The sequence below is a fragment of the Hemibagrus wyckioides genome, linkage group LG09 (assembly GCF_019097595.1).
Source record: "Hemibagrus wyckioides isolate EC202008001 linkage group LG09, SWU_Hwy_1.0, whole genome shotgun sequence".
In the NCBI taxonomy this organism is placed as follows: Eukaryota; Metazoa; Chordata; class Actinopteri; order Siluriformes; family Bagridae; genus Hemibagrus; species Hemibagrus wyckioides.
The window spans coordinates 25,080,165-25,100,102 of record NC_080718.1 but is presented as its reverse complement, the minus strand read 5'-3'; the positions used below and the strand labels follow the sequence as shown (position 1 = coordinate 25,100,102).

The window sequence follows — 19,938 nt, the reverse complement described above, 5'->3', positions numbered from 1 at the left end:
TACCCTAGCACGGAAGTACACTAATGTGTTAGTACCCTAGCACGGAAGTACACTAATATGTTAGTACCCTAGCATGTTAGTACGCTAGTAGGTAAGTACACTAATGTGTTAGTACCCTAGCGTGTTAGTACACTAGTAGGTAAGTACACTAATGTGTTAGTACCCTAGCATGTTAGTACACTAATATGTTAGTACCCTAGCATGTTAGTACACTAATGTGTTAGTACCCTAGCATGTTGGTACACTAATGTTAGTACCCTAGCATGTTAGTACACTAATGTGTTAGTACCCTAGCATGTTGGTACACTAATGTTAGTACCCTAGCATGTTAATACACTAATGTGTTAGTACCCTAGCATGTTAGTACACTAATGTGTTAGTACCCTAGCATGTAAGTACACTAATGTGTTAGTACCCTAGCATGTTAGTACACTAGTAGGTAAGTACACTAATGTGTTAGTACCCTAGCATGTTAATACACTAATGTTAGTACCCTAGCATGTTAATACACTAATGTTAGTACCCTAGCATGTTAGTACACTAATATGTTAGTACCCTAGCATGTTGGTACACTAATGTGTTAGTACCCTAGCATGTTGGTACACTAATGTGTTAGTACCCTAGCATGTTGGTACACTAATGTGTTAGTACCCTAGCATGTTGGTACACTAATGTGTTAGTACCCTAGCATGTTGGTACACTAATGTTAGTACCCTAGCATGTTAATACACTAATGTGTTAGTACCCTAGCATGTAAGTACACTAATGTGTTAGTACTCTAGCATGTTAGTACACTAGTAGGTAAGTACACTAATGTGTTAGTACCCTAGCATGTTAATACACTAATGTTAGTACCCTAGCATGTTAGTACACTAATATGTTAGTACCCTAGCATGTTGGTACACTAATGTGTTAGTACCCTAGCATGTTGGTACACTAATGTGTTAGTACCCTAGCATGTTGGTACACTAATGTGTTAGTACCCTAGCATGTTGGTACACTAATGTGTTAGTACCCTAGCATGTTGGTACACTAATGTGTTAGTACCCTAGCATGTTGGTACACTAATGTTAGTACCCTAGCATGTTAATACACTAATATGTTAGTACCCTAGCATGTTAGTACACTAATGTGTTAGTACCCTAGCATGTTAGTACACTAATGTGTTAGTACCCTAGCATGTTAGTACACTAATGTGTTAGTACCCTAGCATGTTAGTACACTAATGTGTTAGTACCCTAGCATGTTAGTACACTAATGTGTTAGTACCCTAGCATGTTAGTACACTAATGTGTTAGTACCCTAGCATGTCAGTACACTAATGTGTTAGTACCCTAGCATGTCAGTACACTAATGTGTTAGTACCCTAGCATGTTAGTACACTGTGTTAGTACCCTAGCATGTTAGTACACTAATGTGTTAGTACCCTAGCATGTTAGTACACTAATGTGTTAGTACCCTAGCATGTTAGTACACTAATGTGTTAGTACCCTAGCATGTTAGTACACTAATGTGTTAGTACCCTAGCATGTCAGTACACTAATGTGTTAGTACCCTAGCATGTCAGTACACTAATGTGTTAGTACCCTAGCATGTCAGTACACTAATGTGTTAGTACCCTAGCATGTCAGTACACTAATGTGTTAGTACCCTAGCATGTCAGTACACTAATGTGTTAGTACCCTAGCATGTCAGTACACTAATGTGTTAGTACCCTAGCATGTCAGTACACTAATGTGTTAGTACCCTAGCATGTCAGTACACTAATGTGTTAGTACCCTAGCATGTCAGTACACTAATGTGTTAGTACCCTAGCATGTCAGTACACTAATGTGTTAGTACCCTAGCATGTCAGTACACTAATGTGTTAGTACCCTAGCATGTCAGTACACTAATGTGTTAGTACCCTAGCATGTCAGTACACTAATGTGTTAGTACCCTAGCATGTCAGTACACTAATGTGTTAGTACCCTAGCATGTCAGTACACTAATGTGTTAGTACCCTAGCATGTTAGTACCCTAGCATATCCACTTGTGGAAACAGTGTGCTTAAGACAAGCAGGTTTCATTCATTATAATAATGACAATAATAATATGAACCATCTGCAGCTTCTCATGTTCTCAGCTCTCTGTTTCTCAAACAGGAAATGGAACAGAACTGTTTTAGTGGCAAAGGAAAGAAATTCACTGAAGCCCTTTTCCAGTAAGACTCGGCAAATTCACTTTCCTAATATTTGTCCAGGAAAAATAAAACAGCTTTTAGTGTCCAACCTGGATGAAGACGAGTGTGTGTGTGTGTGTGTGTTTTCAGCTTTAGGAGGCATACACAGAGTCTCTAAGACAATGAGTGAATGTGTACTCTAGCATTACAGTAAGTCCATCTGTGTGTGTGTGTGTGTGTGTGTGTGTGTGTAAAATATGCTTCTGTGCGTGAATACATGTTTGTTTTGTGTCAAAGCATATGCGTGTGTGTTTAATGTGTTTGGCTCAGAGTGTGTGTTGTGTGCATCTCTCTCTCTCTCTCTCCCTCTCTGCTGGGCAAACAGATGGACTTGAGACTCAAGATTGGACTGGCACAGAGTGTCTGGTACTGATCCAGAAACAAAGAAGGAGGGCGAGAAAGAGAAAGAGAGAGAGAGAGAGAGAGAGAGAGAGAGAGAGAGAGAGAGAGATGGAGGAAAGGCAAACAGACATGCATGCAGACTGAAGACAGATAGGCAGACACCGGCAGGCAGAGAGAGACAAAGAGAGACAGAGAGCAAGAGAGAGAGAGAAGAGAGAGAGTTCGAGGTCCTCCATTCTTTAGAAACAACTACACTGATCAGGCATAACATTATGACCACCTGCCTAATATTGTGTCAGTCCTGTCAGTGGACTGACAGCCCTGACCCGACGAGGCATGGACACTACTAGATTCTTGAAGGTGTTCTGTGGTATCTGGCACAAAGATGGGCCCCACCTCACAACTAACAGGACTTAAAGGATACTTTTGATAGATACTGACCCCTGCAGACCAGGAACACCCCACAAGAGCTGCAGTTTTGGAGATGCTCTGATCCAGTGGTGTAGCCATCACAATTTGGCCCTTCGTCAAACTCGCTCAAATCCTTAAGCTTGTCCATTCTTCCTGCTTCTAATACATCAACTTTGAGGACAAAATGTTCACTTGCTGCCCAATATATCCCACCCACTAACACCCACTCCCACCCATTAACAGGTGTCATGATGAGGAGATCATCAGTCTTATTCACTTCACCAGTCAGTGGTCATAATGTTATGCTTGATCAGTGTATATTTAGGTGTTAGATTAATGCACTGAGCTCATTTAAATACTCTCACACCGGATTGAGACTCGTGTCAGAGTGTGATATCACATGGTCGGTTTTAACATTTGTGTTTGTGTACTAAAAAGAGGCAGGTAACACTGAACCTGTACACTCTACACATTGTACACATGTACACATCAAACCAACAGAATGTTATAAAAACTGGGAACGCCTATTATAAAATATAACCTAAGCACCTGAACATCTACTACCTTTAGGGGTAAATGATGTCGGTTATTATGGCACTTACATGAAGGCTTTTGAGCATACTACCAGAGAGGAATAATAAGTGCTTCTTTAAGTAAAATTCCATCATCTCCTGTTCCTGTCATGTCTCCTGACTCAAGTGGGTGTAATGACAAGGTTCAGCCACAAGGTGGAGAGAGTCACAAAGCATCAGAGCAAAAATGCTGTTAAAGTGACTGACTAAGCTTTTATTTCCACAGTCATCATCACTGGAGTCTTAAATGAAGGGATATAAGGAACTTTGATCAAATAATGTTTCTGAGTATGTGGGATTATTATAGTGTAATTATTATATGAAGCCATACTGAACTTTTTATGCTTTGTGTGCTACTCTGCCCTTTCACACACACACACAGAGAGAGAGAGAGACAGAGACAGACAGACAAACAGAGACAGGGAGAGAGAAGAACAGACAGACAGAGACAGAGAGAGACATACACAGAGAGAGACAGACAGTCAGACAGACACAGAGAGAGAGAGAGAGAGAGAGAGCGCAAATGAATTAGACAGAGAGAGAGAGAGAAAGCAAAATAGACACACAGAGAGAGAGAGAGAGAGAGAGAGAGAGACAGAGACAGAGACAGACAGACAAACAGAGACAGGGAGAGAGAAGAACAGACAGACAGAGACAGAGAGAGACATACACAGAGAGACAGACAGTCAGACAGACACAGAGAGAGAGCGCAAATGAATTAGACAGAGAGAGAGAGAGAAAGCAAAATAGACACACACAGAGAGAGAGAGAGAGAGAGAGAGAGAGAGAGAGAGAGAGAGAGAGAGCAAGCAAATGAGAGACAGAGAGAAAGCAAAAGAGAGAGACACAGAGAGAGAGAGACTTGTTCTATGTTAAGCTACAGCTGAATGACTTCAGTTACCTGAAATCTGGACATTATTGTGACAGTACAGTGACCACTACAGGAGTGTTTCCAGCACACAGGTACAGTGGAACAGAGCTTATTTATTTAAGACTGATGTGCAGCACTCACATTCTCAATAACGAAGGTCCAGTCTTTATCTTCAAACTCCTCTGCATGAGGGTCCTGCAGGAGACATGACCACAAATCATTAACAAGAAACAATCCAAACGTAGAGATCTACTCACTTCCTCTGAACACAAACCTCAGCTTCTCTGTGAGATGTCTAAACACATCTGTCTTGAAAACATCAGGCTATTGATCATTTATATATCATTTTAAAAGCTCTCTATTTGTCAGGTAAAAGGAACACTCTCTCAAACTCTCTCCAGAATCTCAGCTTTCCAGGCGGTTCATCTCTACAGTACTATACTTCTACACTGAGGGGCTGCATGTGCTACTTCCTGTGTCCTGGGATATTAATGTGCCAGAAACCGGGGGGAAAAACTGGGAAAGAAATTTAACTCAATGAACCTGAGACATTTTCTCTCCTGTGTAAGGTACAAACATGTCCTTCCTTCTTTTTTTCTCCCTTCCTTCTTTCCTCCCCCCTTCCTTCTTTCATTATTTCTTTCCTTCTTTCCTTTCTTCTTTCTTTCTCCTTTCCTTCCTTCTTTCATTTTCCTCCCTTCTTTCCTTCCTTCTGTCCTTCATCCCTCCATTCCTTTCTTCTTTCTTTTATTCTTTCCTTTCTTCTTTCCTCCTTTCCTTCCTTCTGTCCTTCATCCCTCCATTCCTTTCTTCTTTCTTTTATTCTTTTCTTTCTTCTTTCCTCCTTTCCTTTCATTCTTTCATCCTTTCCTTCTTTCTTCTTTCCTTCTTTCCTCCCTTCCCTCTTCCTTCTTTCATTATTTCTTTCCTTCCTTTCTTTTCTTCTTTCCTCCTTTCTTTCCTTCCTTCTTTCATTTCCTCCCTTCTTTCCTTCATCCCTCCATTCCTTTCTTCTTTCTTTTATTCTTTCCTCCTTTCCTTTCATTCTTTCTTTCCTTTCTTCTTTCCTCCTTCCTTTTCTTCTATTCTTTCCTTTCATTCTTTCCTTCTTTCATTCTTTCCTCCCTTCCCCCTTCCTTTTCTTCTTTCCTCCTTTCCTTCCTTCTTTCATTTCCTCCCTTCTTTCCTTCCTTCTGTACTTCATCCCTCCATTCCTTTCTTCTTTCTTTTATTCTTTCCTTCTTTCCTTTCATTCTTTCCTTCCTTCTGTACTTCATCCCTCCATTCCTTTCTTCTTTCTTTTATTCTTTCCTTCTTTCCTTTCATTCTTTCCTTCCTTCTGTCCTTCATCCATCCATTCCTTTCTTCTTTCTTTTATTCTTTCCTCCCTTCTTTCCTTTCATTCTTTCCTTCTTTCATTATTTCTTTCCTTTCTTCTTTCCTCCTTCTTTTTCTTCTTTTATTCTTTCCTTTCATTCTTTCCTTCTTTCCTTTCTCCTTTCCTCCCTTCTGTCCTTCCTCCCTTCCTTCCTTTCTCCTTTCCTCCCTTCTGTCCTTCCTCCCTTCCTTCATTATTTCCTTCCTTCTTTCATTCTTTCTTTCCTTCTTCCCTTCCTTTCTTCTTTTTTCTTTCTTTCCTTCTTCCTTCCTTCCTTTATTTATCTCTTTAATTCTCTATTTTTTCTGTCTCTCTTTCCTATCTTTATTTTTCTTTCTTCTTTCCATTTCTCTTTCCTGTGTGTGTGTGTGTGTGTGTGTGTGTTTGTATATATGTACCTTAAACAGGGTGACAGTGATCTCCACGTTCTCAGGAACAGGCCACACCACCACTCCTCTGTATGGGTTTTTGATGCCCGGTTGCCAACTATGAGACTGAGAGAGAGAGAGAGAGAGAGAGAGAGAGAGAGAGAGAGAAGGAGACGGGGGAAGAAAAATAAACCCAGACAGTGTTACACACGACTCAGACACTTCACTGCATCATTTTAACAGGAAACAAACAACTCCACTTTCCATAAAATGTCAATGTTATGCTGATCGGCTCTTTTTAACTGACTGAAGAATTAATTAAATAAATAATAAATAAATAAACAATCCAGACATCCAGCTAAAACAGCTGTAGGTTTTCGTAGGTTGTTTTCACATATCGAGCGTTTAGTCCGTTTGAATCGAACCCTGGTGCAAGTTTGTTTAATTTATAGATTTGAGTTTAGACTAAATTAATGAGACTTGTGACGATTTCCTGTAGTGTGAAAGTGTTCTGGGATACTGCTGCCTTTTCTCTGGCATGGAATTTATTTATTTATATGGACCAATATAAAGAAATAAATAAAAATAATAAATTGCCTTCATTTATCACATATACATTACAGCACAGTGAAATTCTTTTCTTCGCATATCCCATCCTTGGAGGTTGGGGTCAGAGTGCAGGGTCAGCCATGATACAGCGCCCCTGGAGCAGAGAGGGTTAAGGGCCTTGCTCAAGGGCCCAACAGTGGCAATTTGGTGGTGCTGGGGCTTGAACCTCCAATCGACCCAGAGCCTTAACAACTTGAGCCACCACCGGATTCACCACGTGTGTGAATGCATCCGTAAACTAAATACATCCTTAAACTAACAGATTGTTTGATAAAAGTCTAAAACTAAATCAGGTAAAATGCTGGTGATTAACACACGTCTGGATTCGCTGTGGCACACGCTCCGGAAATCCGACCTAGTCGTTTCTCTGCGATGATCCCATTTCCCAAAACAGAGCAGATCCAAAAGCGGCGTGACGATGATCCCGACCTGTCCGGGCAGCTGCGTGGAAATGGAGTCTTCCCCGCCCACCGCGTGCATGAATAAAACAGACAGTTGTGCACCGCTGTAGATTTTTACACGCTTCTTCACGGATGAGTTACGCTGCGGCCTGTCTCGACACGGATCCCGGAGGAAGTGGAAACCGAACACCTTACACACACACTGTCACAAGCGCTGGATGACGTGCCGACGTCGATACAACGGACTCGAAAACAAAAGTGTGTCTGTAAGTCGAGTTGAGATTTGGGCTCCGGATAACACGAGACCTCTCAGACACAAGGCCGAGTGTGTATTTCTTGCCCCAACACATCCTGAGCTGAAAACACGATACTGCAAGAAGCGTCGAAGCCAAGTTTCATTCTTATTATAGATCAATAATGAGAAATTTATTTTTGTAGTTCAAGTCGTAGTGGCAGCGTAGTCTTAAATATCTTAAAAAATAAAAATACTTACAATAAAGATCATTCAAATTAGCATTGATTAATGTTTACGAGGAAGATGTATTCCTAACTGCAAATAAATTAGAACGGCAGGAGAGGAAAAGTCTGTGTGGGCGTGTCAGATCAAACACTGACGGACAGCGCCGTCGCCATAGCGACTCCTGAGGGTTGCTGATGCTAGAAAAGCAACACCGGGTGCCGTAAATGTCATAAACGTAACAACACGAGGAAGAAACCTTGCTAGAAATCAGACTCTAGAGCTAACCCGTGGTCTTCTGGGTTGATGACATCATACATCGATACACACCAGGGGTTAGGAAGTAAAACACAGGTTCTACACACCTTGGAGGATTTCCGTCGACTCCTGCGAGTCCACACCACCACCAGTTTGTCTGGTTGCCTGAAAGAACAAATCAATGGAAAAGTCAAAATCTGGAAAGATTAATGGATTTAAACAGATGAATTGAGACATTAACCAGAACTCAGATGGAGATTATATTCCTGGTTAGATTCTGTTCGGTTGTGAAGAACCCTAACATGGACGAGGACCTCCAACATGGAGATTAGAGGCTTTACACCTCAAGCTTTATTCTATTCTCCAACTAATTGCTAGACAGAATCATTATAATGGCATGCAGCCTCCTAACTTCATCACAGTGTGTGTGTGTGTGTGTGTGTGTGTGTGTGTGTGGTTACCTGATTCGCATCCCCTGCCCAAGCTGCCCAAAAAAATTTGACGCACAATTTTAACTGCTTTATTATTGGTGGCACAGCATTAATTACCAGAGATATTTTATTGATTAAAAATTATTTAATTCATTACATCTCTTTTTTTATTATTCATTATAACTGGTTAGCTTAATTAGAGCCTCCATATATTATAATTACATTACAAAAGACTGGAGACTTCCCCCACTAGACTTAAAGTCTCTTAATCAGAAATAATGAAACCACACACACACACACAGTGCACAGCTACAATCATGGCAGAGGCAGAATTTAGACCAATCAGAGTCAGAGTGTTAAATAATCAGGCACTTAAAGACAGAATCAATCATAATCAGAGCGTCAGACACACAAACAAAATCATACAGACACAGAGAAAATTAGCTGATTACATTTAGAGTGTCGGTGAGGCAGACAGCAAGAGAGTGTCAAGTGAGGCAGACAGACAGTATACAGCAAAACAGAGAGAGTATGCAGTATGACAGAGAGAGTGCATCAGCGAGACAGAGAGGGAGTCAGCGAGACAGAGAGGGAGTCAGCGAGACAGAGGGGGGACTGTCAGCGAGACAGAGGGGGGACTGTCAGCGAGACAGAGAGGGAGTCAGCAAGACAGAGAGAGTGTGTCAGCGAGACAGGGGGACTGTCAGCGAGACAGAGAGAGGGAGTCAGCGAGACAGAGAGAGGGAGTCAGCGAGACAGAGAGAGGGAGTCAGCGAGACAGAGAGAGGGAGTCAGCGAGACAGGGGGACTGTCAGCGAGACAGAGAGGGAGTCAGCAAGACAGAGAGAGGGAGTCAGCGAGACAGAGAGAGGGAGTCAGCGAGACAGAGAGAGGGAGTCAGCGAGACAGAGAGAGGGAGTCAGCGAGACAGAGAGAGGGAGTCAGCGAGACAGAGAGAGGGAGTCAGCGAGACAGAGAGGGGGAGTCAGCGAGACAGAGAGGGAGTCAGCGAGACAGGGGGACTGTCAGCGAGACAGAGAGTGTGTCAGCGAGACAGAGAGGGAGTCAGCAAGACAGAGAGAGTGTGTCAGCGAGACAGGGGGACTGTCAGCGAGACAGAGAGGGAGTCAGCAAGACAGAGAGGGAGTCAGCAAGACAGAGAGAGGGAGTCAGCGAGACAGAGAGAGGGAGTCAGCGAGACAGAGAGAGGGAGTCAGCGAGACAGAGAGAGGGAGTCAGCGAGACAGAAAGGGAGTCAGCGAGAGAGAGAGTATACAACGAAACAGAGTATACAGCCAAACAGAGAGAGTATGCAGTATGACAGAGAGAGTGTTTCAGCAAGACAGAGAGTGCATCAGTGAGACATAGGGAGTCAGCAAGACAGAGGGAGTGTGTCAGCGAGACAGGTGGACTGTCAGCGAGACAGGTGGACTGTCAGCGAGACAGGTGGACTGTCAGCAAGACAGAGAGGGAGTCAGCGAGACAGAGAGGGAGTCAGCGAGACAGCGAGGGAGTCAGCGAGACAGCGAGGGAGTCAGCGAGACAGCGAGGGAGTCAGCGAGACAGCGAGGGAGTCAGCGAGACAGAGAGGGAGTCAGCGAGACAGAGAGGGAGTCAGCGAGACAGAGAGGGAGTCAGCGAGACAGAGAGGGAGTCAGCGAGACAGAGAGGGAGTCAGCGAGACAGAGAGGGAGTCAGTGAGACAGAGAGAAAGTCAGTGAGACAGAGAGAAAGTCAGTGAGACAGTCCCAGCTGAATCAGTTAGACACTATAGATCTGGGAATCCCAATATAGATCAGCTACAGTAAAACACCCAGTAGACACTGTACTGACTGTAATCTGACAGGCTGGTGTGTGTGTGTGTGTGTGTGTGTGTGTGTGTGTGTGTGTAAAACAGAGACAGAGATGATTAGCCTCAGGCTGTATATTTCTAAAACATCTCTGAAGGAGAGCGCCGTTTCAAATAATCACCCACTCAATCAAGGAGTGATATCACACACTGGCTCCAGGATATCAGACTCCTGATGCAGAACTGGGATGAGTCAGGCACTTAAAATGCTCATGAGTTTCTTTAAATATAAATTCATTCATTAATGAAAAATGTTAAAAATGCACTCTGATCTTCACATTCACTGAGCCGGGACCGGCGCTGACCCGAGATTACTGAGATCATTAGTGGATCATTCTCAGCACAGCGGTCACACCAACATGCTAGGGTAGTGTGGTGTGTGTGTGTGTGTTGCTGGGCCTTAGGGAAAAATTTAACTACAAAGTTGCCCATTGTGTCTATATGCTTATGACTATCATCACCACTCTCTCTCTCTCTCTCACACACACACACACACTCTCCACATTACCCATCTTCTATTTGCTCTCACTCTGATACACAGATGATCTTATGCCTCGTAAATGCAGGATTCTGCACCGTTTTGCTAAACCATGTGACATCTCTTCATCTATCTGTATCTGCTACATTTAGTCCTTTATTTCTTTTGACCTTTCACCCAATGCACAGTTAAACAGATGAACATGAACAGACAGGTAAACAAGCTCACCAGACACACAGAAAGACAAGTAAACAAACAGGCAGAAAATCAGACAGACACATAATTAGACAAGCTGAGAGATGAACAGACTAACTAAAGCAAACCTTGTATTACTTACACACACACACACACACACACACAGTCTGAGGAAGTAAACACACACGGGTGGAGGACAGGAAGTCCACCATACACAACCTATATGTGTGAAGACAGATTTTGGATTATTTTACATATCAAGCTGGTGTTAAACACCAATAACTGCAATAATCATTGAGCCAAAAGGACGTGAAGTTGTTCAGCAGGCAGCACTGAGCCCAGACAGCCCCCAAACCTAACACTGAAATAAGACCACTGCTTTCAGAGAGACAGAGAGAGAGAGCGAGAGAGAGAGAGAGAGAGAGAGAATGAAAATAATGATGAAAATAAACATGATGAAGATGAAGGTTATAGTTAGAAGTTTAAATTGATATGGAAGATTATGACGATGATTATGATGGTTATTATAAAGGCGAAGATGATCGTGAAAGCTATTATGATGGCAAATATTATTGATCACAAAGGTTATGATGATGGTTTTTATGATGAGGAAGGTGTTGACGAACATTATGATGATGAAGGTTATCATCATGAAGGTGATGATGACAAAGGTTATGATGACGACATCAGCGAGGCATATACAGACACTAAACAGGAAACCTTATGTCCTCAGGACACACACACACACACAGAGAGAGAGAGAGAGTGAGAGACACAAAGTGAGAGACACACAGTGAGAGACATGCACACAGAGACACACAAACACAAGCACAGAGAGACACACACAGTGAGAGACACACAGTGAGAGACACGCACACAGACACACACAGAGAGACACACACAGACACAGCTCTTCAGTAGTACAGTGTTCAGAGAGTGTGTATATTCTGCATGTGACAGGTGACTATACAGGAGCATGTACAGTCTGTCTGAAGGATAAAAAAAACAGGAAATAATAAAACACTCCTTCACTCTCTCCTCCTCTCACAGGAAGTGTTTTAACTACAGAACATAAAGCACAGACGCCACAGACTCCCAGGCCGCTCCATGAGGCATTGTGTGAAAGTGCAGAAAAGGAAAAAATCACATCTACGACTGCGAATGAACGACGCCAAGCTCTTTAAAGAAGGTACAGAGATGTCTCTTCTACATTCTCCCAAAAATCACATAAAAAAGCTGCATAACGACAGGAAGTGTACACTCTGCCCCACGGTGTACGTCAGATTTGTGTTCCAGGAAAACAATTGCTGGAAACTCTTTAATAGAATCTTCTGGAAATTTCCGAAATATAGGCAAGATCACCTCGACGGTGACCATTATCTAGTCTGCTCTTTTCATTTGGAACGAGTTTTATTCATAATGCACAGCAGATGCACTCAAAAATTTACTCTCGGTGTTTTTCCCGGATTTCGTCTCATCTGCTTTTATTATTGAGGGAAAAGCAGATCAGCATAATTCTGCATTCCTTTCTTAAACCGCGTAAAGACTGCAGTTTAATATCAGTCAAGGACACGGGCTGCTCTGAAGGAGTGTAACATGCTCGAGTCTTATAAAGAGCCTCTCCTAGCACAAGTGAGCTCTCACCTTCACATTTATTCGTTCTGAGGACGCTTTTATCCAAAGTGACATTTGTTGGGAAATTCGTCTACGGTGCTCGGGAACCTAAAAGAGGCTCTTGGGCAGTCGTGGATTTAAACTCGTAACCTTTCGGTCACTTGAACAGAATATGAACCTGTGCTCCAGGTAATAGCCTGCTATCTTTCAGGCTACGTCTACGCTAATCCGGATAAATTAGAAAACGGCGTTTTCGTCTAAAAACAGTGTGTCTGTTTTTTAATTGTTTCCCAAAAGTCGGTCATCCACACTGAAACGACTGAAAACGTTTGCGTCATTTCCGCCTGGCGTTTATTTATTTCCCAGCTCTATGAAACATTGCAGCAATGTGTCGAGGAAATTAGCCGCGGCGATATGTTGAGGAAATTAGCCGAATTGGTCACATGACTGCATCACATGACTAGAAATGCGTCATCGTTTTCACATGCATAAGATCGGCCTGCGTTTTCACATTTATCCACTTTGTAGAGAGTTTTCAAAAAGATTCGTTTTCGTTGACTAAAAACGCTGTCTCAGTTTGACAGAAGGCCAAAACAGATAGAAAAACATGCGGTTTTAAATTAAAAAAGTGTGGACATGGCCTCAGAGACTGACACAACAATCCATTCCTACCCATCAGAGGGAGGAGGGGGAAAAAATAAAGATATCACATAATACGTTCTGATGCTCCTCAATGAAACATATTTCAATGCAGTAAACTGGTTCAATTTGTAATAATAAATGAGTAAGCAAACAGCAGAAATGACTTTTATGCTGTATGAGATGATCCTGATTAAGTGTCCAAAGGAACAAGCCACAAAGCTACTGGGAGAATATCCTTTGGACAGATGAGACAATACTGGAGCTTTTTGGCTCGTCTCATCAGCTCCACGTGGAACATGGAGGAGGTTCGGTTATGTTCTGGGGCTGTTTTGCTGCATCTGGCACAGGGTGTCTTAAATCTGTGCAGGGTACAATGAAATCTCAAGACTTTCAAGGCATTCTGGAGTGAAGTGTGCTCTTACATGAGTCCTCCAACAGGATAATGACCCAAAACGCATAGCTAAAAACACCCAAGAATGGCAAAGAACAAAACATTAGATTATTCTGAAGTGGCCTTCTATGAGCGCTGACCTAAATCCCATTGAACGTCTGTGGAAAGAGCTAAAACATGTAGTCACCCTTTAAACCTGAGACGAGGAGTGGGCCAAAATACCTGTGGACAGGTGAGGAAGTCTCATTGAGGATTACAGAAATGGGTTGGATTTTTAAGTTATTTCAGTGACCACTGGCTCCACCAATTCAAGGGGCACAAACATCTCAGCAAGCCGTATCACACATTTTGAAAGAAAAATAAATCACAAAAAACCTCTGGATGGATTATTTGATGCACACTGGTGATAAAGTTAAAACTTGCACAGCCGAATATCGACTTTAAGACAGTTTAATATACCACAATATCAGAATATGGTGCTGGGTGATGATTCAACACAATCCGTCATGCCTGTTCCTCTCTCTCAGTCTCAACACAGCCCAGAACACACTAAACGCATTTAATTGACCATAAAAATGGAAAACATTCCTTCTCCCACAATCCCAAGGAGTCTGTCTCATGACTTTTATTACTGGAGGCGCTCTCTCTCTCTCTCTCTCTGTTTTAATGACTCGACATAATGCAGAATTCCACTCTAAAAGCTGATGTTATTTATTTCGATCTATCTACTTGGATTCGTTATACATTCACACATTTGGGAGAAACGTTTGTCCAAAGTGAGATATAAGCGAGACAGAACATAAGCCAGGCACCAGGTAAAGCTGCAGCACAGACGATGCTGTGCTATGTTACATATTTAAAAAAAATAAATAAATATTTAGGTGAAAATGCAGACCCTTTTCGGGCCAACGTCACGATTACGTCACAGCGCTACTAGCTGGAGGCAATACAAAGGGGAAAACTGGAGGCGGGCAATACAAACCAGTACAGAGTCAGCTACACAAGGAAGGCAAATCTCATCTTGTCGTTTTGTGTGACAGAATCGACAGAGTATAGGGTCCAATTTGAAGTTTTATCACATACCTGCTGCCAGTGCCGGACAAAAAAAAAACGACCACAGCTGTGGTCAAATGCAATAAAATGAACAAACTGCACCTTTTTGCGTGTACGTTAGCGAACTGGTAGCTAATGACCGGAGACTAAAGAAAGGAAACTGTTTGGGTCATCTTCCTTTCTACAGTTGCCAGAAGCGCTCGGTTTTTCTATCAGACAGGTGTAGATATCAGGTCACTCAACCCGGAGGTGATCCTGTCACATCGTCCACCCACCGAGTGAGCGTGTTCAGGTCAGACAATCCGGTTCCGTCCGCTAAAAGTTCTTCTTTTTTTTTTTCAAATAACATTCGCGGTCCTGGACAGTGAGTGACCCAACATAGTCAGATAAATTCGGTCAGGGAAATCTTTCTGCCTCCACCCAAGCACCGCCCACAAAACAGATAAAGGGTCTATATGATGATCCAGGTTCTGTTTACTTTCATACAGACACCAAAGACAGTAGAGTGAGTGTTGATACCAGTGTGTACCGGTGGGTGAGGGTGGGTGATGTGACCAAAACATCAGATCATGATACGATCTTCTCAAAGGCATTTTTACGGTACATGATATGTGTCACCATGTACAAGCATCCTTCTACCATTTTTATTTATAGACTTATTTCATATTAATGAAAACAAGAAAAAATATTTTGTGCTTTTATTTATAAAGAAATAAGCTGCTTCAAGATGGTATTTAAAAGAATGCAATAAAAAGAGATAATTATCTGAGTAAAGTGCATCGTTTATCACAGTGTTGATATTACATCATCATCATCATCATCATCATCATCACAGCCACACCGGGGAACTGAGCTCACTGAAGGTCCAGAACTCAGACTGTTAGAGCGGAATAGAAATCTTTATCCTCAATGATCTTTACACTAAAGCAAAGAAAAGAGAAATATTTCAAACACATTAACTACATCCCATGTTAGAGCCATTTAGACACACACACACTTCTTTTCCCTCCACCTCCCCCTCACTCCTTCTAACTCTCTCGTTCCTTCTCTCTCCCTCATCCTCATCCTTCTCTCTCTCCCTATCCCTCGCTCCTTCTCTCCTTATCACTCACTCCTTCTCTCACTCCTTTTCTCCCTCCCTCTCCCCCGCTCCTATTCTCTCCCTTTTCCTCGCTCCTTCTCTCTCTCTCTTCCTCACTCCTTCTCTCCCTCCCTATCACTCACTCCTTTCTCTCCCTCTCCCTCGCTCCTTCTCTCTCTCTCCCCCTCACTCCTTCTCTCTCCCTCGCTCTCACCCCTTCTTTCTTTCTCTCTCCCTGGTTCTCTTGCTCACACAAAGCAGAAAGCCTGAATTAAACCCCAGCAATGAAACCTAGAACTGAACTAAATTATCTTTACAAGCTCACTGACACCTCTTCTCAAAAGCAGCCTCTGTATTCATTAGCATTTATGAAATCAGAACTCAGAACACACACACACGTGCGCGCGCACACACACACACACACACACCCCTCCCTGCAGCACAGTGTAATGGAAATTTTCCTTTATTGAGTTTTTGATGGAGCGTTTAAACAGCTTTATTGGCCTCATTACTCGAAGATCTTCAACAATGCAACAATGAGAAAAACTGTGTGAGAGAGAGAGAGAGAGAGAGAATTAAGGGAGGAATAAACATTTATACGATGTATCACAATGCCTTCGTCAAAGATTTTACATCAACACAAGAAACACATTTTGTTTTGTCTTTCTGAATTCAGGAAGTTGTGCATCTACATAAACATGGAGCTGAGCCGCTTCCATAAGACATGTTCACATCCAAAATGAGAGAATAGAGAGAAATTGGTGAGAAACCTTTGTGGCAAGAATTCAATCCAGAACCTTCTGTTTTGTTTTTAAAGCTGTGAAAAATTTGGGAACACTCTGGCTGAGGCTGATGGTAACAATAAGACCTTCTACTCAGACAAGAGCTCTACTCTAAAAAACCTGTTACACCAAGAATAAACACGTGCATTAAAACCCATCAGGTGTTACTTCCCCTGACCTAGCGTTAGCAGGAACAAGCGCTCGGGTGAAAAAACGAGAGCTAAATCTACTGCAACATTTATAGCTCTCCATCAGCTGTAAAAAAAAAAGCAAGGATTTCGCTGTTCTCCTGCACACCTAGGATGAGAGGTACAACACACCATCCTGGTGTATCTTCACACACACACACATTATAGAGCAAAACAAAACAATATCCACTGATTCGGAAACCAAAATGTTGGAAGAGAACATTTCCACAGGAACAAAAACAACTTAATAAGCAGAAAAGTTTAAAAACAGTATCTCTCATTCTCCTCCTTCTCTCTCTCTCTCATCTCTCCATCTCTTCTTCTCACTCTCTCTGGCGTCGCCTCATCCCTCGCTTCCTCTCCCTGTTAATAACTGAAAGCATAGCAGCTACTCACTGTCACTGATGGAAGATATAACCGTTCTACATGTGAGGAAGATTTCAGAATCCAAAATAAATACTGATCTTCATGCAGAAATATACTTTTATTCTGTTTAAGCCTTTTCTATAGTCATACATATGTGCACACACACACACACACACACACACAGCTGAGATGCAACGGCATTAATCCAACACACACTCGCGTGTCTCAAGCACATTGGGAGAATCAAACATGCCAATGCCAAAGCATCTCTGTCCATCTGGTCAAACTGTAATGTACACAAAGATGAAAACTCTGACCTCACGTTCAAAACACAAGATATGGCGATAGTTCTGGACACAGTGCCGCATGGTGCTGTACTGGCTCTAGTCTTTATGTTAGCACTGTAACACTAACACACTGTTTATTTTTAAGCACAGCAGATCTTCAAAAAATGACCACAGGATTCAAGCAGTAGCTATCTTGCATACACGTAAACATTTACGTAAACACACACACACACACACACACACACAGAGGTCTATGTTCAGCTCAAAGCAGCTATTTATTCAGTGTCATTACAGCGCTCACTGAGAGGGTGGAAGCAGACGTTCGTTTTAAACCCCAAGTCAGGCAGACGCCCATGGAGGCAATAGTCTCTTACAGCCACTCAAATGGAAGCACTTCATTTACAGAGAGAGAGAGAGAGAGAGAGAGAGAGAGAGAGAGAGAGAGAGAGAAATAGTGCAGAGAACATGAAGGAAGCACATGGCCTCAATGATTATCTACTAGAATATATATACATTAAACATATATATATATATATATATATATATATATATATACACATTATACATATATATATATATACACACACATACACACACACACATACACACACATATATATAGATGCATGTTTTAAATATAACTTAAATTAGTACTGCATATCTGTTTATTCAATTAATATCCGTTGTATTTTTTGTATATATTTTATTCGTTATTATTTATTTGCTCTTACTGTTTGTCTACACTGTTAAAACAGCCATGCCAATAGAGCACACCTTGAACTTGAGAGAGATAAAGAGAGAAATAAAGAGGGGGAAAGCGAGTGTGTGTGTGTGTGTGTGTGGTGGGGGGGGGGGATGGGGAGTGCGAGGGAGAGGGAGAGGGAAGAAATGGAAGGAGCAAGAGAGAGGAATATAGAGGAGGGAAGACGGAGAGAGAGAAGGGGTGAGGAAGAGAGAGAGAGACATTGAGAGACAGAGAAATAAAGAGAGAGATTCAAACAGAGAGATGGGGTTAGCTTTAATCAGACAGTGGGCTGAGAAAGCTCTGGATTTTTGATGCTCTCTTGATGAAAGTAAAATCAGAAATCAGGCTCTTATGCCTGCAATGCTGGTCAAAAATTTGCTAAACACTAATCTGTGTGTGTGTATATATATGTGTGTGTGTGTGTGTGTACAGAGGAAGCCAAAATAGGAGTAAAGATCAAATCACTGGTGGCCAATATAAAAACATTCTCCTGATACACAATAACAACTAAATAAAGTGACTTCTCACGCTCAGGAGCAGTTCTGGCTCATTTTCTGCTCAATTCCTTCTGCACCACAGATCAGTGTTTGCAAACCAGCAGCTGTTTATTTATTATTTTTCTGCATTAAAGTCTCAAGTACAGAAGAACAGAGCATTTCAGATGTATGGCTTGGTGTCATGCAGGAATAAAATGCGAGCTATTTGCAGAGCTCCAGTCTGGTGAACGTCTGGTTTTCTTCAGTGTCATGAAAGTAGAAACAGTAAGTAATGTGACATGTTGAATAAATCACGTTCCTCTGCATGTGGAACCGGTTGTGGATAGCTTACACACTTCACACACTAATGCTGACCGGATCGGTTGAAGAGGTTCCTGTTGACCGGGGTTTTCGATGGGAAAGAGGTTCTGATGGACCGCAGCCAGGCTCATAAAACGGCAAACAAACAAACCCACCAGAATGACGACGATCTCCGTCTCACACGCATACTACTGTAAAGAAAATATCACATACCCGGCATCACTGATCTGAAATCAGCCATTATTACTACTTATGTCACTCTCTTTTAGCTAAATCAACAATAATTAACAGAAATACTCTTGCAAATCTTATCCAAAAAAGGAAAAAGAAAGCTTCCAACATAAGCATCAGATCAGACTCGCAAACCAAAACCATATTCAGGACCGAGAACAATCAATCATCAACAGCAATAAATCCAATAAACGTCCGAGATCTTGATCTGTATACCAGGATTCAAAGAGACTTTTGTACGAAAATCACATAATAAATGTTGTCTTTATTTATTACCAAGTGTTTTTAAAAGGTCAGTGATCTGGGCGAAGAAAGGCAGCTTTAGTTAAACCTTAATCTGATCTCAGATCAGCGGTCAATCCTTAAAAAGTTGAATTGGTAACTGCTGACCTTCTGAGAATGAGACTCTTATTGCACTAACATGAACATGAACTAACATGAACTTCACTTTTAACTGACCCCTGACTCACAAAAAAGGACTTTCTACACTAATGACCCCCGACACATTTATGTAGACATCACCGGCTACTACAGCTGTAACACTCGAGTCAGATCTCAAGCTGTTTACTATAGTGATTTAGCTTTTTATCCGATTTATTGCCAGTTGTCACTGTTCTCCATCCTTGAGCATTGGTGCCGCTAAATATGGTGACTGACCGTTGTTTTTTGGTGCTGTTGCTGAAGAAGAATGGGATTGTCTAGTTTCAGTTAAAATACACTATATGACCAAAGGTCTATCTACACCTGACCATCACACTCGCATCTCGTTCCAGATTTATTCGCTTTTTGCTGTTATAATCAACTGTGAAGCTTTCCACTAGATGTTGGAGTTTGGATGTGGGGATTAGTGTTCATTTAGCATTAGTGAGATCAGACACTGAGGTCAGGTGAGGCGGTCTGGGGTTCCAGTTCGTTGGTGTT

At 42.1% G+C, this 19,938-nt stretch overlaps 1 protein-coding gene across 5 annotated transcripts in view; it reads right to left on the bottom strand.

Moving 5' to 3' along the window:
• The window catches only part of ehbp1 (EH domain binding protein 1), a 161,348-nt gene that overhangs the window by 133,858 nt on the left and 7,552 nt on the right, over positions 1–19,938 (bottom strand). For all 5 annotated transcript variants that reach the window (XM_058398826.1, XM_058398827.1, XM_058398828.1 and 2 more), the window contains exons 3-5: positions 7,996–8,053; positions 6,194–6,289; positions 4,559–4,612 (exon numbers count right to left, since the gene is read on the bottom strand). In XM_058398826.1, the coding sequence (XP_058254809.1) occupies positions 4,559–4,612; positions 6,194–6,289; positions 7,996–8,053 (208 nt within the window). The remainder of the gene's footprint in view (positions 1–4,558; positions 4,613–6,193; positions 6,290–7,995; positions 8,054–19,938) is intronic.